General features: G+C 37.8%; 1 protein-coding gene across 1 annotated transcript in view; it reads right to left on the reverse strand.

The window, feature by feature from the left end:
• The window catches only part of LOC117429289 (cysteine-rich protein 2-like), a 29696-nt gene extending 20786 nt beyond the window's left edge, over positions 1-8910 (reverse strand). The window contains exon 1 of the mRNA XM_058987497.1: positions 8690-8910. Coding sequence (XP_058843480.1) covers positions 8690-8855 — 166 coding nt within the window. The 5' untranslated portion in view covers positions 8856-8910. The remainder of the gene's footprint in view (positions 1-8689) is intronic.
• Between the last annotated feature and the right edge of the window lie 7975 nt (positions 8911-16885).

Consider the following 16885-nt stretch of genomic DNA (forward strand, 5'->3'; position numbering starts at 1 on the left):
ATAATTTTTTTAATATATTTTCTTGTCATATTTACAGTATATATTAGAAAATAACAGATGACTTAAAATGCCATTATTTAGCTGTTTAAAGAAAGCTTTTTTATGACTTCATATTTTATAACGCTTCAAATACAATATTTGCAGACTCACGATTTTGGTGTATCAACATAATATTCGTAATATTATATATTATACTGTGAGGGTGTTTGCCTAACACACCAATTTCACTTATGATTATGTTCAAATACCTATTAATAGCCAGTAGATAAATGTTTCGGCTATTGCTTTCTTCAGTGTTTGACTATTTGACTAGTGTTGAATAGTTTTACAATAGAATTCTGATTGAGCTAGCTGAATGGATGACATCAATAGGTTTTCAAGGTTGTGTTGAAACAATTTGCAACTGTGCAGGTTTTGGTCCTCCTCAGGGAACAGTCTGCTTATTTAGCACTATAAACATAAGATAATTCAATAAAAACAATAAAAAAAAACAATTAAACAACATTAAAGGATAACGCATCCACATCCTTACTCTATAATATGTTCTTATATGTATTGATTGTTGCTTTGCATTTTAATTATTATTATTTATAAGAGCAGTATTTGCATATTTAATAGATTATACTGTAATTAAAGTATGCGTCTGCAAGCACCATCTTTAATCCTTGGATTTATTGCCAGAACAGCAAGAACCAGAGATTTAATAGAACAACAACACAGGCTGCAATCAAGTGAGAATCAGCAAGAACACTGGAACAGATAATTAAGACTCCCTGGGCTTTTTCTTCTGTTTTTATTTACTGTAATCAGCAATGTTTACACGACACATGATAGCCTATTCAAATCTGCTCATGCAAACTTTCTTATGAGATTTGGGAATTGTATTGAGTGAAGTCATTTGATTTATCTTAATGTCATCTGAGAGCACGTCAATTCAGAAATATGAATACAAGACCCAATAGGCAAGCTCACTGAGCTCTGTTCATCAATGCGTCAACAGTGTGGGCAGCTGATTTTACCAGTTTCTCTAGTACTGTACTGTATGTACTGCAAATCATATGTATCTGACATATCTCCCTGAATTCTGCCCTCTGTAAACATTTGTTTCTATCTTGGTATCCCCCTCATATTTTCAGTTGTGTTAATGAATGTACAACCCTTAAGGAGTCCTTGCTCACTGTCATAAGAACAGCTTGCTTCTCCTCAATCTTACTGGAAAGTGATCTTCGGTACTGTATTAAATCAGGTTTGGTGCTTGACACAAGCTTCATTTGTGAGAAGGTAGCTAAATTAGATGATTAGGTTGGTCACAGTTCAAGTGTACATTCAGGTTTTAGGAATGAAAGCAAAAGCTGACTGTTGTTCCTTAAGCAGATCTGACATAAAGCTGAAGAGTCGGAGCTGGAAAAATCATTACCGTAGCTGCACTTCATTGTCTGCTTTTACAACGCTATACAAATTGAAATAGCCAGAAGCAAAACTGTTAAATCAATCTCCATGAAGCACACTTACTACAACAATCAATTGAAAAAAAAAATGAAGGGAACATAGTATCCACGGCCAGAGGAACATGATTTCCATTACCGTGTGATACATCTTTAAGGGCATCAACTGCCAGCCCTTAGTAAGAGCCACATTGACAGATCACTGATACAGCATTCTTCAAGCTTGAACTGTAAAAGGAAATATTACAATCTGCAATACATTTTTTAATGATTTTTATTGTAGTTAAAGTCACATCAAAATGTTCTGCACATAACTAAAAAGTATTGTCTTCTATGGTCACAATTTCAATCATTGTAATGCCGATACTATTTAGTGCAGTTATTAATTTGATTAAAATTCAGTTGAATTGTGTTTAAAACAAAGATCTACATGCCACACTAAAGTGCACACCTTTTGAAATGACTCATTCATTCCCTTTCAATTAGGACCTTGTAAAAGGCACAATTTAAGAATTTCTAAATGAAATAAAAATAAAAATGAAAGAAACCTCTGTAGCTACTGTATAGTAAAACTGTATGATCATATGACAAGAGCCCTCTGTTTATCATATTTCTGAATTAGGAGGACCTATAAAATGAGTTGCTATGGTTACCGTGCCAGACAGCTAGGAGCTCTGATTTCTGTCTGTAGGCGTTTCATTTTTCTGCTTCTGGAAAGACAGTACATTTCTTTCTTGGTCTCATTTGTGGGCTCATTAATCTCCACAATACTCGAATAAAATGAAAAACATATCTTTTCAAATTCACCAAAAATAGAAATAAGGCATTTTTTGGTTGAATTCTCTTAATGTGCAGCTGCCCACTTTCAGTAAGTTACTATGATTGCCTGTTAGTCTTGGCTTTCGTAGTTATTAAACAAGGTTAGGCAGTTCTTCAAATCAGTGTGGGTAGAGAGAAGACAAGAGACTTTTATTAACCAAGGTTAATCATGGAAAAAGCATGTGATTTGAACAGGATATCTGAAGAGTGCCCACATTGAATATTGCAAGAATGTTTATTAAGAACTTATGCATATATTAAGTGTTAAGCATACAAAAGTGTTGGCTAATGTCTTCATATCCTGTTCTACAATAACAATGTCTGTTGACTAATTCTTCATCAACAAGATGAAGTGAATGTTGTGGCACTGAGAGTATTGGCTCAAAGTGGAAAGCAAAGGACCCAAATCACTCAACATCACTTCCTCAACCCAACTCCAGATCGCCCATCCAAGGACGAAGACAACCTTTCAGTTTCTGGGATCAGATTCTGGGTGTAACAGCAGACGGTTGTCATCTTGACTCAAGGCGGTTGCCTGGCAACTACAGTAAAGAATGTTATGATTTCATCTGGCTGTGGTCCTCTCAACACTTCCTGCCATGGCTGAGAATATGCAAGGACAGAAAATAGGGATGACCTCACTCCCTCTCAAATGAATCAACTGTTTTTGTCTGACGGAGCCTGAAGTGGATTCCTCTCACACAGGAGTGTCCAGGCCTGTCAGACTGGGAGCTGAGCGGCACATTCTGCTGGCATGGGGAGAGCCACTCCTGCCTTGCAATACAAGCATACAAGTGGTAGATATTTATATACAGTAGCTGTTTTATAACCGAGCACAACTCCAGAGATAATGAGACATACACGGATTAAAGGGCAGTCCCTGTACAGTTTGTGTCAGGGTTTGGGTTTAATACCAATTGATTACAAAGTGTATGTCGTTATGAATTTAAAAGGCAATTAAATATTTGAATTCATACGTAATTACCGTGCATTTTAATCGGCATCACTTATTATAACGTTTGATTGGAATTTGTTAAGGCAGAAAGAATTTCAAATCCAGAACGAGCGCATTTAAAAGAAAACAAGAGAGGATTTGTGTTAAAAAAAAAGGCAGGGAGCAGACACAACCCATACGGACTGAAATAATTATATAACAAGGCAGAGGATGACAGTAATAGAGGCAGGCTGCATTGAACAAAAAAACGCCAGGGAGTTACATAACAAGGAAGAACCCATTTAATGTTGTATTGCATTTTGAAATTGTTGTAGGAGATGGGACTGTTTAGACTAGTAACAACCCCAGACGCATTCCTTCAGAGAAAGGGTTCACCGAGTCTTTCAGTACTGTACAAGGCAAGGTCATTGATTCCCTTAATGCACATGGTAAACAAATGCTGAGAGAGTTCAGTGTAAAGAGATGCCAAATACAGAAGCTGTTTAATATAAGGGATGAGGCCATTCTGTGAAATCTGGTCAGCATTCATCCCAACTCCCAAGGGCAAACTAAACTCTGTGAAAGGGGTGGGCATCCACAGAAGTCGGTAATAAATGATGGAAAGGATTCTATAATGAGCCTTGCTGAAAACACTTCCTGGACTAAAGTCAGTTCTCATGCTCAATCTAATTTATTTCTGTTATTATCAGCAGACACAGCTTTCCTGCTAAGTAGCCATTAGCCATTAGCCTCCCCTCCACTCACTCAGTCCCTCAGAGCCAGATGGCAGCTGGGCAGTGCTATCTGCCCACAGAGCTCTCCACAGGGGCATTTCACTTAGTGAGATAATAATCATTTATTTAAAAAGCATGTCTTAAGCAATCGCTCAAACTGGTCTATTACAGTACGTCATTAGCGTCATTTAATTTAAAAAAACTCACTGGCATAGGATGGAAAATTTTAGGGCTGTGTGAAAGGAAAGCCCAGTTACAACACTCGGACGTAACAGTTTTGAGATTATCTGCCTTATTAAGCACTCCCATGATATAAAATAAAAGGTTTAATAGGAGGCACGCTTTCACAAGATGTATGCAATTGTACTGAATAAGGACATCTTTACAAAGTGTATTTCAGTGACTAATAACTTATTTGTTGTTTTTCACTTGTTCTGTAACACCGCCTAATTTTCAATATCCTCTCCATGCAAGAGAATATATTCAGAGAGCAGGCCTCAAAGTTTAGATGTTTAAGTGTTAGATCGACTAGGGAAAACGACAGACAGATTGTAACAGACGCTGGATATCAGATCGGTCATTGAAAAACTTTCTTGAGAGTCACAGCATCCTCCGTCTGTATCTGAATAATGCGCCTGTACTCCAGTATATCAAAGCTGATTACATGGTTCTGATTGAAAAGATTAAAAAGCATTGGCGCTGTTGTAGAACTGACATTTGCTGTGCTATGGTATGACGCTCACAAACACACTTCCTTTACTTAATTGCTAAATACTGTATCATTTCCACCCCTTGAAGATGGAAACTAGCACATCAGGAAACATGCTCTTGAACAAGTATTCCAGAACAATAGCCACAGAAAACGGAACTTAACGTCATTTGGCAATCATAATGCTGGAAAAAACAATCTGTGCAGCAACAGATTATTTTCTAAATGAAAATCCAGTAAATAAACACTTAAACACAAGAACCTGTTTTATTATTGGCTTCATAATTCCTTCAATGCCTGTTTTTAACGTGATTTATATATGGATGGTTGTTTTCCAAGTCACATAGAAATTTTGTTTGAATATTTACTCTGGGATTTTCCAAACAAATCATTTATTAAAACTATGTGATCTGAAGGGATAAATCGCTGATCCCTTTAATCCGAGAGAACTAGACGGCCCTCCTCCAGACTATAGTGTAGGCTGAGATAACAATGGCTGGTTGCATGCTGACACATTTCAGGGAACATACGAAACATTCTCTTGGCTAACATTTGCTTGGTTTAGAAAATAAACATCTATTTTACTCATCTGGCATTACAGATCCTGATTAGCACCAATCTGTGACAACCTAACTTTACTTTAGGTAAGGTAGTCCAAGATTAGTGCTAATCTGGGTTTGCGAAACTATCTGATTATTCATCACCTTTATGCAGCAAAAGCTTGCCCAAGTGTCATATAGAGCTTCGGGAATATTTCTACAAGCAGCCAAATACTTTGTGGGGAAACAGCTGTTTCACAGACAATGCTACAGAAAGGAGTAATTACTAATGTGCTGCTTTATATGATTTATATTTTTTTAATTTTAGAAACCACAGCAACAAATAATACAAAAGAGGCTCCTCCTTAAAATACCAGCTGGTAAATGCTGCAAAAAAGGTTCTCCTTGCATTGTTCACAAGCTATTATTCTGGATTGCTCCCTCTTGGTTTTAGGTCAAGTTGAAAAATAAAGCCATCCTTGAATAAATATAGAGATCCCAATGGTCACGTTGATTCCATGGTTCATGGTGGACATACCATAATGATAAAATCATATGTAATTATTCTGGTCATTGTATTTAGGAACTGAAAACCAATTCTTCCCCTTACTTTTGGTCTTACTTAACAAAATGTCTTGCTGAATAATTATTCAGTCTTTTGTGAATGGCATAAATTGTCTTCTGTAACTTTAATATATTTTTACCACAACAGTATGTTTTAGCAAAATGTATAATTGTTCCTGTCTTAGAATCTGAACAGCCTTCCCTTCTGGAAAATTGTCCAGTTGTTCAAAATTAAAAGAAAGGCAGGGGATAGTATATACTGCATTGTATACTGTACTGTGTTTATGGTGGTATTTCCCAACCTTTTTGAAAGTTTTCCCCATTGATGAGTATTTATTCAAACAACACAAGTACAACCTAAAAACTTTAATAAGAAAGGTCCAAATTGAATTAATTCTGAATCGTGCAGGGAAATTACAACTATTTTATTAGGAATAGGTCTAAATGCTTGACTCCACTACAGATTACACTATTACTGCTGCTGTGACTCAGCTGATGACAAAACATAGAAGGCTGGACTTAATTCAAAAATAATATTAAATTAATGGAATTTGGTGATTTAAAATTGACTTCATTGGAATGACATTTAATGATTAAAACATCATAACCCCACAGCCCTGCTATTGACCATACACATACAATCGTTCAGTGTTCAGCAGCTATCACTGACATTTGGCCGATAAGAGCTTAACTCACTCTTATTCAACTGAAACTCATGACTAGTATAGCACTGTGGGTTGCAGATAGGCAGCAAAACCTGAATATGTAAAGCATCAAACTTCACAGTCCCATTATCTATGTGCACTCCACCCTTATTCTTAGCCTCTACTATTCTGTCCACTCCGAACTCAAGCAGACATGTGTTTTCAATACAGTAATGTACTACTCTCCACCATTAGATTTAATATCAGGGCAGCAGTGTGGAGTAGTGGTTAGGGCTCTGGACTCTTGACCGGAGGGTTGTGGGTTCAATCCCCAGTGGGGGACACTGCTGTTGTATCCTTGAGCAAGGTACTTTACCTAGATTGCTCTAGTAAAAACCCAACTGTATAAATGGGTAATTGTATGTAAAAATAATGTGAAATAATGTGATGTCTTGTAACAATTGTAAGTCGCCCTGGATAAGGGCGTCTGCTAAGAAATTAATAATAATAATAATAATAATATGATAAAGCTTTAACTACAAACTCCACAGAATTCATAGAGAAATGTATTTTTCAAGGATACCTCAAGTCAAGTGCTACAGTACATAGGTTTAGTTTCTGCCTAGTGTAATGGTTGGGACTTCAGTGCAAAATGGTCAAGTGAATCCCCCTTGATCATATGGTGAGGAGCAATGACTGTCAAATTCCATCTAAAATATTCTGGCTTTTAGTACAGAGCTCTAACCACTGGACGAAGTGGTTAGTCAATCTCTCAATTACTACTGTATGCTTGTGCGGTAACCTCCTTGCACACACTGTATACAAAAACTGAAAAGGCAAATATTGTACTGAATATACATACATAGTGATTACATGTTTTATTCTGCTTTGAGAAAGATATGACTTTGTGCGATACAACTTTCATCAGAAAACATGAAAATATGTTTTGTATAGGCTGAAACCCCTTTTCAGGGTCTCAGTACTGGAATAATGTAGGGATATGTAGTTGGGAATTCTTAATTATTTTATAATTAAATATTGAAATGTAGGCTCTTTATATTAATAATTCTTAAAGTGTTAAACATGTACACTTCCACATGAATGTTTAGAAATGTTCATAAAACACTGTAGTTTACAGTAACCCAGCCAGTGACTTCCAGTTTTAGAATTGCAATTGAACCAGATAAATACTCTGTACGGTGTCCTTTAAAAAGAGACCACTTTGAAAAAGAAAAAAAAAAGACTGCATGCTGTGCCAAAAGTACCTAATACTAAACACCATGCTCAAACTACTGTAAACTATTGGGGTGGCAGTCACTAGTACTGGTATTGGCATTCAGATCCATACATACAGTACCACTGTGGTTAAAATTCCCACATCTAGTGTACAAAAATGTGCTCACTATCACTTTTCTATACTTTAGCATGTTTTAAATTGACATATGCAAGGGACTGGTAGTAAATAAATAAATAAATAAATAAATAAATAAATAAATAAATAAATAAAACTCCCATGGTCTTTGTGTAATCTACTGAACTTCCCACCAAAGGAATTCAGAAAACAAAAATACCCAATAGTTTAATTCCCATGACAACCATCATCATGTCATAGAAAAATATATATATACATCATTCATAATTTGTTTATTTTAACTGCTAAGCTTTTTCCAAGCCTTTCTCGTTTTATTTTCCAATCAATTAGATTGCTTAGGATCCAACCCAGTTTACGATTCATGGACAGCCAGAGATATGCTAACTAGTGCATAGAAATGAATGCAGTCAGTACAGTACTAGTCAGTCTGTCGAGTAGAAAACTGTTAGGACCACTCGTGGTGCTGAAATGTATAGCAATCTAGCAGGGGTAGGCAATTTCACTCCTGCTTACAATTTTAAATGAAATCGCAATTTTGACATAAAAACGCTTCATGTTTTTTTCAGCATAAATTATGATGCAAACTCCCCTAACTTGAAACAAAACATGCAATCCGGCACCTGACACTTAACACAGATGATGAGCCAGATTACCCAACAATACGCCTACATGAAAACACGTATCGTAGGGAACCTAGCCCTTAAGTGCTCAATGCATCTGCATAATGTTAATAGATTTTTTTTTTTTTTTTTTTTATGAAAACAAACACTGTACAAAATTAAATCGAAGAGTGCCCAACAGACAGTTTTGCCAGTGGTTCAATTCCATTACCACCATGCGTGTCAAAGCATTTTTTCTGAAAACAGAACGCAGGTAACATTAATTTTATGAGTAATCACTTTGCATTTAAATAATTCAATGTTTCTTACCGAAATAGACGGTTTTCTCGCATTTTGGACACTTGGATGCCATGGTATTTAGATTCAATTTCAACGCCACGACAGTCTGTCCGTCCCTTTTCCACACAGAAAATGCGCTCTTCTCTCCAGCACCACTGGCTCCCATCAATTGCAAGGCACCGCTCTTTATTTGCATAACCACTCCCCACGCCCTCCCTAATGTAAACGTCCAGCGCCCTTCTGATTTCTCTACGGATAGCTCACGGTCATTGACAGGCGGACTGTGGCGATTCAGGCATGCCTGACATTGCAGGGGCAAATAGCTGAGATCTGAGTGCTCCGCTCAGCAGCGTGATCAATGGAGCATATCACTGAATAACGTTTAAGTATTAATGAATGAACCAACCGTATTGCTTTCAAAATGGGTCTTGCACGTTCTTTTATACACCACATTCCGTGGTTAAACGAGTGTCCAGACAAAATTATGTGGGAGCTAGATCACAACTTCAAACTGCAAATGTATATTTCAGCATCCTTACAGCTAATTGACTGAAACTGTGTGCATTTTTGGTTACCTTAACGGTATTTATTCTTTCTTTCAACACTTTTAAAGCAGTCAAAGACCTGTTAAATTCAGACAATGCAGAATAAGACAATGGTGTTGCGCACCCATGCACAGAGGAATCTTTCAGACCTCCCTCCAGTGCCATTATTGCCTTTCATTAGCGTCAACTCTAAGAAACGCTATCTCCAGTGTAACTGATCCCTGTGTTTATCGAACCACAAATGTGCTCAAATGCGTAGTTAGCCGTGCAATACAAATACCTTCCCTGCTCTGTTAAACGGCTACTGTCACATGAACTTAAATTCAGAAATAGGCTCTGATAAAGCTGTCCTGATGCTAGGCATTGCAAAGGAGTGCTTGTGCGGGAGTTATTGTATGCTTAGTCAGTAATGCGCTAGACAGCAGTGCCAGAGAGCTCTATGAAGTGCTTTGTGCAAGACAGTGTTGGGCAAGTAAAGTTACAGCATTACTGGAATTCTCAGGTTTTGTTCTATTATAAAAATAGATCCAATAGCTGCAGGGAGACAGTGCTGGAGAGCTGTGTGTGAACTGTGGTCAAAAAGATTCAGACACATTGGAGAATTAGAATTTATGTAGTTTCAGTGTGCAGAAAGGTGCAGGGAGACAGGTGGAGCGTTTTAATTCCCTTTGAACGATAGTTGAATTCCTTTTCTAATCGCTGCCGTAATCTCTAACCCTGTCTGGCTAATGATTGCATAGCAAGCAGTGGGCAGGTGCTAAAAGTGCATTCCTCCCACCCTTATTCCCAGTGATTTAATGCTGATGTCACTGGGTGTGCCAACTCGAGCCACAATCCAAGCATATAGGGCAGTATCAACTGAGCCCTTGTTATTAGCAGAAGAAAGGGATAACTATTCACGGCAGGCAAGCATCCGCCTTGCTCTCGGAGGGGGTTGGTGGGATTGGCAGCAGATGTGCTCTCACTTGATCCCGTTGCCCTCTGAAAGTGATACAAAGAAATATCTGTGTCATTCATCAAATGGCTGAGTGAACTGTATGACATCCACAAGACAAGTGCACACAATGATAAGGCATTGCCGATAAGGGTGAGAGCTCTTCTGGTCCCCTTTATCACGTCTTCCCTGTCAATGGGTAGTTCTTCTTCTTCTTCTTCATTTTAATTTTGTTTTGCAAGCGATAATGCACAATAAGTTGAAGTGATTTGCTTTTTAGAGATTGTGGTGCTGTTCACAACTATTGATTTTGTGAGAAATAGTACCAAGGAAAATGTTGTAAAGTTGACGGTCTACAGCTTTGCAATTTTATATTATACTTATATTATACTTAAACAGTGCTGTTGTAGAACGTAATGATTCACTCACACAGAGTGCAAGGATGGAGATCTGTTTGCTGTGATGAGAAGGATAGAAAAATGGAAGCTCATACCTGTTTTCTAGTTTAAAGTTATATTTTAACCCTGGACTTTAAAGTTTCAATAATAGTTGCTTAGATACGACACATGAGTGTGTTAAAGATTAATCTGCTCCATTTCCACCAGGTAGCCCAAGTGAAAGCATTTCAGTATATGAGGCAGGCAGAGGATTGTAGTCCCAAATGCGACATTCCAGTTCATCCCACACATGCTCAGTTGGATTCGGATCTCAGGATTGCTCTTGCAAAGGAAGATAAGATAATCTCCATAGGGTCTCTATATAAGTTTTTGAAGTACAGCACAGTATGCTGTAATACATTTTGATGTGTATTGTTAACCCCATTGCCTGCTTTAACCTGCAGATGTGGAGACCCTCAAATACATCCAAACATGGTTTATTTGAATTAGGGTTAATTACCCTTAATTGGCCCAAACAACACTTGCCCTTTACTCCAGTTTTAAAACTATTTGGTCTTCTCTGGAGGTATGGCTGAACCACTGGAAGACATAAAAGGACAGCTAGTCTTTTGTATTTGCCCAAATGGGATCATTTGGCTTGCGGGTCAGAAGAACCACAAGTGCAAAATCCCACATAGACACCCACCCTCTGGGAATAGATTTCAGATGTCTTCGTTCTATTAATGTCAGAAACCAAATCACTACTATGTGATATCACTGTGTAACACATTTTTTTTTTTTTTTTGGTTCCTGGGTAGTAAGTGTTATTTCCTAATTGCTTATGGCTCAAAAGTATAGAAAATGGCTATTATTCCCCACAAACTTTGCTTTTGTGACCAGGACAGTGATATTTTGAAATTTACCTATTTCCAATGAGAAAACGGGCGAATTTGTGTCTTTTCGTTCACAAGTCAGAAAAAAACAACATATGAATCAAAATTAACATGTATTTATACTAAAGTAATACAAAAATGACTACAAAAGATTTAGAAGTGAGTAGTTTTGAGATTTACGATTATACTGTAAATCACTTTCACGAATCAGCCCCCAAATGTAGTCTCCCATCATGTTCTCGTTATACTGTCCTTGGTAGCGGCGTTCAAAGTCCAGTATATCCTGGTGGAAGCGCTCGCCTTGCTCCTCCGAGTACGCTCCCATGTTCTCCTTGAATTTATCAAGATGAGCATCAAGGATATGGACTTTGAGGGACATCCTACAGCCCATTGTGCCATAGTTCTTCACCAGAGTCTCAACCAACTCCACATAGTTTTCGGCCTTGTGATTGCCCAGGAAGCCCCGAACCACTGCGACAAAGCTGTTCCAAGCCGCTTTCTCCTTACTAGTGAGCTTCTTGGGGAATTCATTGCACTCCAGGATCTTCTTTATCTGTGGTCCGACGAAGACACCGGCTTTGACCTTTGCCTCAGACAGCTTAGGGAAGAAGTCTTGAAGGTACTTGAAGGCTGCCGACTCCTTATCTAGAGCTCTGACAAATTGTTTCATAAGGCCCAATTTGATGTGCAGTGGTGGCATCAGCACCTTCCGGGGGTCCCAGCCGTACTCATCATACTTCAAGGCGTCCAGCAAGGTCTTGATGCTGTTGTAATCCTCTTTGAGGTACACCGAGTGAGCCAGGGGAAGAGACGGGTACTTGTTACCATTATGGAGCAGCACGGCTTTGAGGCTCCTGGATGAGCTGTCAATGAAGGACAGTATAACGAGAACATCTAAATCTTCTAAATCTTTTGTAGTCATTTTTGTATTACTTTAGTATACATACATGTTAATTTGGATTCATATGTTGTTTTTTTCTGACTTTTTGTGAACGAAAAGACACAAATCCGCCCGTTTTCTCATTGGAAATAGGTAAATTTCAAAATATCACTGTCCTGGTCACAAAAGCAAAGTTTGTGGGGAATAATAGCCATTTTCTATACTTTTGAGGCATAAGCAATTAGGAAATAACACTTACTACCCAGGAACAAAAATTGTGTTACATAGTGTATTTAAAGATATTTCCCACTTCCACAAAGTATAGGAAGCTTCAAAGATCACTGACAGCCATGAAGTTACGGGTAAATCCTGACCCATAGCTGGTAGTTCCAGTAAATTTGACATAATAACATTTTGGGCAATGTTATATTTAGGTAAAGGATGTAAATGCTGTGATGTATTCAACATACCTTTTAATCGCTCTTTATTGTGGATTTCCAGTATTTCCAGTATCTTGTGTAATGTCTTTTAAAATGTATATATCTGGGGGCTCAATAAACCCCTGACGCCTTTTCACATCTGAAGACCTGGGTTTGATCTCAATGTTATAGTCCACTTTACAAAATCATCATACAATCTCAATTCAACACAATAGCCCCTGCCCTATCAGGGTGCATGTCTTTCTGGGCTGTGTGAAAGGCCAGCATGTGGTGCTTTTGAAAGCATCACTGCCTGGGTACTGGTCAGGCATTTGGCACCACAATGCTGCAATTCTGATCTTCCTTTTGGAATACAGAGGCAGTGTTTGTTTGTGTGCGTGCGTGTGTTCGAGATACCGCCCTGACCCATTTTTAAGACAGAATAAAGAGAACGCTTTGTAACGCTCTGGGTTTATGGCCTTTCTGGGAAATCCTGTAATTGGTTCACCCTGGTCGTATACAAAATGAGTATGTTAGAATAAATACTATTAAAAGAGAACTCTACAAGTAAGGCCTGCAGATAAATGTCCACAGCAAAGGGCTCTGTTGCTATTAGAAAATGGATGCATCTAAAGTTGATTTATTTTTATTGACCAGTAGTATCCATGTAGCTTTTTTGGAATTGCATATGTGAAATGGAACTCATCTAAACTGAAATTCCATCACCAAGGCAAATCTAAGCACGGCATGCACACCAATATTTATTCAAATAACCAAGACTAAAGCACAAACCATTTCAGAAAGAGAAGAAAAAACACTTTTTACGGTCATTTCCTGTGAAGTAAATGGAATACGATAACGCTTGTTTGTTTTTAAGTGTAGGGAACGGCGAGATAAGCATTCCAAATTCAATGTTTATATTAACTGTTTACCCTCTTGTACACTACACTTAAAAGTACATTATCGCGTAGTGATACTTTAATAATGACTACAGGCAAACACCCATTTTAAACCATTTCATGTTCTAATTACTCCATAAATCAAATATCAATAATCCAGTTACCATGTGGCCACCTTCTATTTAATGTATATATTCAATCATTTATACAAACCTTGTTTATATCCAGGTTTAAAATCTGTTAAGAGCAGTACTCCATTTAATATGGGGATGTGGCCAAAAAGTCTTACATACTGCAGTGTTTAAATGAATAGGATTAGTTCAAAGGAACACCCAGACATACTTTATTCAATCACTATAAAAATAAATGAAAAGTCAAAAACCATCAATGCTTACTCTACAGGGAAGTTATTCTTCAATTAGCTAATTGAAATACTTAAATAAAACAGTACTGGATTTGAGACACTGTTGGAATTTGTAATGAACCTAATGCAAAAAACTCATATCTGATATTAAGCTCATTTGCTGGGTTTTGGGTTTTGCTTTGTTAGTTCAATTACCTTAATTTAGACATTTTTTTTTATAATTCCCAGGAATATAATAGTACAGCCAATCAGTAAAATGTGAACTCTTTTATTAAATCCCAGCACAATAGGTTACAGAACTCCAGTATACAGAAAGAAAACACATGCACGTTACATAGAGTATAAATGAGCCATCAGTCTAGTAGTAGTGGGGCAGCAGTGTGGAGTAGTGGTTAGGGCTCTGGACTCTTGACCGTAGGGTCGTGGGTTCAATCCCCAGTTGGGGACACTGTTGCTGTACCCTTGAGCATTGATTGCTCCAGTAAAAACCCAACTGTATAAATGGGCAATTGTATGTAAAAAATAACGTGTTAAAAAATAATGTAATTGTATGTAAAAATAATGTGATATCTTGTAACAATTGTAAGTCGCCCTGGATAAGGGCGTCTGCTAAGAAATAAATAATAATAATAATAGTACAGAAGAAAGAGAGTGATCAATTACCTTCTGTTCTGGAAGAGCAGAGGCACACGGGCGTGCCCTGGAACTGATGGATCTCGTACCGCTGCTCACTAACTTACTGTATTCCTAACTCACTTCTTATATGCCCTACATGACTTTGTGACCGTAATGTGTTTTTCAGCTTACAACTACTGTACCTATACATGGTTTGGATAGACGGGGAGGAAAGTGAATTGTCTTAGTGAATATATAGAAAGGACAGTACTGTGTATCCCACCTGGCAATGTTTATAAAAAGCTGAGTTTTCACGGCTCTATCTTGCTCTTTCTAGACAGGCCAGCCACCTAAGGACGACATTGTCAACATACCTCCACCTCTCTATCAATCAATTCAGTCTGCTTCTCCTTCCCTTAGCACTGCATCTTAGCGTCAACTCCCAGAGGAAAATGAAAGCTGATTTGGAATAAATCCAAGTCCGTTAGCAGTATTGCAAGCTTTACTTGGTGAAGTTTGCTATGGGCAAAGTGATTAGCTGGACTGCAGTACAGAATGTGGTTTTGTATGGCTCAGCAGCTCTGGTGATTGGCTGCTGTGTGAAATGTACAGTACAGTTTGAATTTATAGTGTCTTAAAATCAACAAGCATCACAAGGCGGTTGAAGACACTGTAGTGACCAAGCTAAGAAACATGATTTGATCAGGATAAATAAATATGGGCTAGTCTTCCAAATACAGGTTCATTAACTACACTGTAGATTAGATACACACCACTTGTGTTACATTATTTAATAAATGTACAACAAAACAATATGATCGGGAAATTAACTTTAAATTCATGTTGTTAATGTTCACTCGACATACCCACTAAATATCTCGCTATGATTGGTATCTAATCTAATCCTGCTTTACTTAAACTTCAATACTTTCCAGTTGCTTTGGGATCAGTTCTCTGCATACTTTAATGACTTGAGATCACTGTCAGGATTTATGACCCAGGCTGGAGGATATTGTGTGTCCTGACTTGTTTTAACCAGAGCATTACTTTAGTTGTGCTCTATTTATGAACTGTTCTCTCAAAATGGTAACTGTATTGTAACTTTTATTGTCTATGCAGGGATTTCAGAAGTTAGGAGAATACGAAATAGAAATAGTGCATGGGTAATACAGATGAATCAAAGAAAAATACACCTACTGCAGTGTATTTGTGATACAAGCTTTAAGTACAGGGTGGTCATATAGTCCTTTGGTCACTTTGCAGTGCCATAGCTGGGAAATGGTACAAAGTATGAAGGTGAGAATTGGGGAGCATTACTATCAGCACATGGGAGACAAGACGAGCCAATAAAAAGAGGGCTTATTTTTTACAGTAGGATTTTCAATGTGTCCTCTCTCTCGGTCTCAACTACAGGCACCCATTAGAGGAATAATGTTGTAAACAGCGGATCACAACATTGGTCACTTCCTGAGGAATGCAAGTGACTTCAGCATGGGTGATTGCACAGCATCCTGGTAAACACGAGTCTTGAGGTGATCCTGTTAACCAGTAATGTGCCGGGTTGAGATCAGGCATTCGAGGGGGGTGGTGCAGATTTCATACGGTTTATGCAGTGCATGGACCTCGACGAAGACTCTGTGTGGTGGCAGCGCAAGCCTTCTCTTGTGGTGTCATGCTGACAGTTTTTGTAGCCAGCATCCAAACTGTATTCGATTATGTAAATTAGGGCTACAATTATGCCCCCTGGTGGCAAAATGTATTCATTTAATTTTATCGCCTCATCTTGTCTTCCACCATGTGCTGATAAACCATGCAAAAGGACTTCATGAACCCCTTTCATACCAGTAGAATCAGCAATAGGTTACTGACCTCACATGAACATGACTTGTTTTCACAACTTTTTACTTTTTATTTTAATTACCAAAATATTACTGTATTTGTATAGTCTACAGTTGCTAGAGGTGGCCTAATTGGAAAGGTTTATGTAACCTGAAATAACAGTACAACAACTCAACAGTTTATTCTTTGGAGGTTAGAGAGTTCAACACCTGTGCAAACCTCCCTGCAGACAGGTGTAAAGAGCAGGTTGAGTTAACTGCTGCTATTAAATAGAGTCTGGTGTTGATTTAAATATTTTGGAAAAAGAGAAATTACATTAATTTATTATATTTATGTAGTAGTATCTCCAAAACGATCCATATCAATGTGCCTTTGGAGGTTAAATGTTTATTTAAAAGAAAAAACATCAGACTCTCTAATAGCAGAAATGAACTCAAGCAGTTAATCACAAGGCAGGGACA

This window comes from Acipenser ruthenus, chromosome 15 (genome assembly GCF_902713425.1).
Source record: "Acipenser ruthenus chromosome 15, fAciRut3.2 maternal haplotype, whole genome shotgun sequence".
NCBI lineage: Eukaryota > Metazoa > Chordata > Actinopteri > Acipenseriformes > Acipenseridae > Acipenser > Acipenser ruthenus.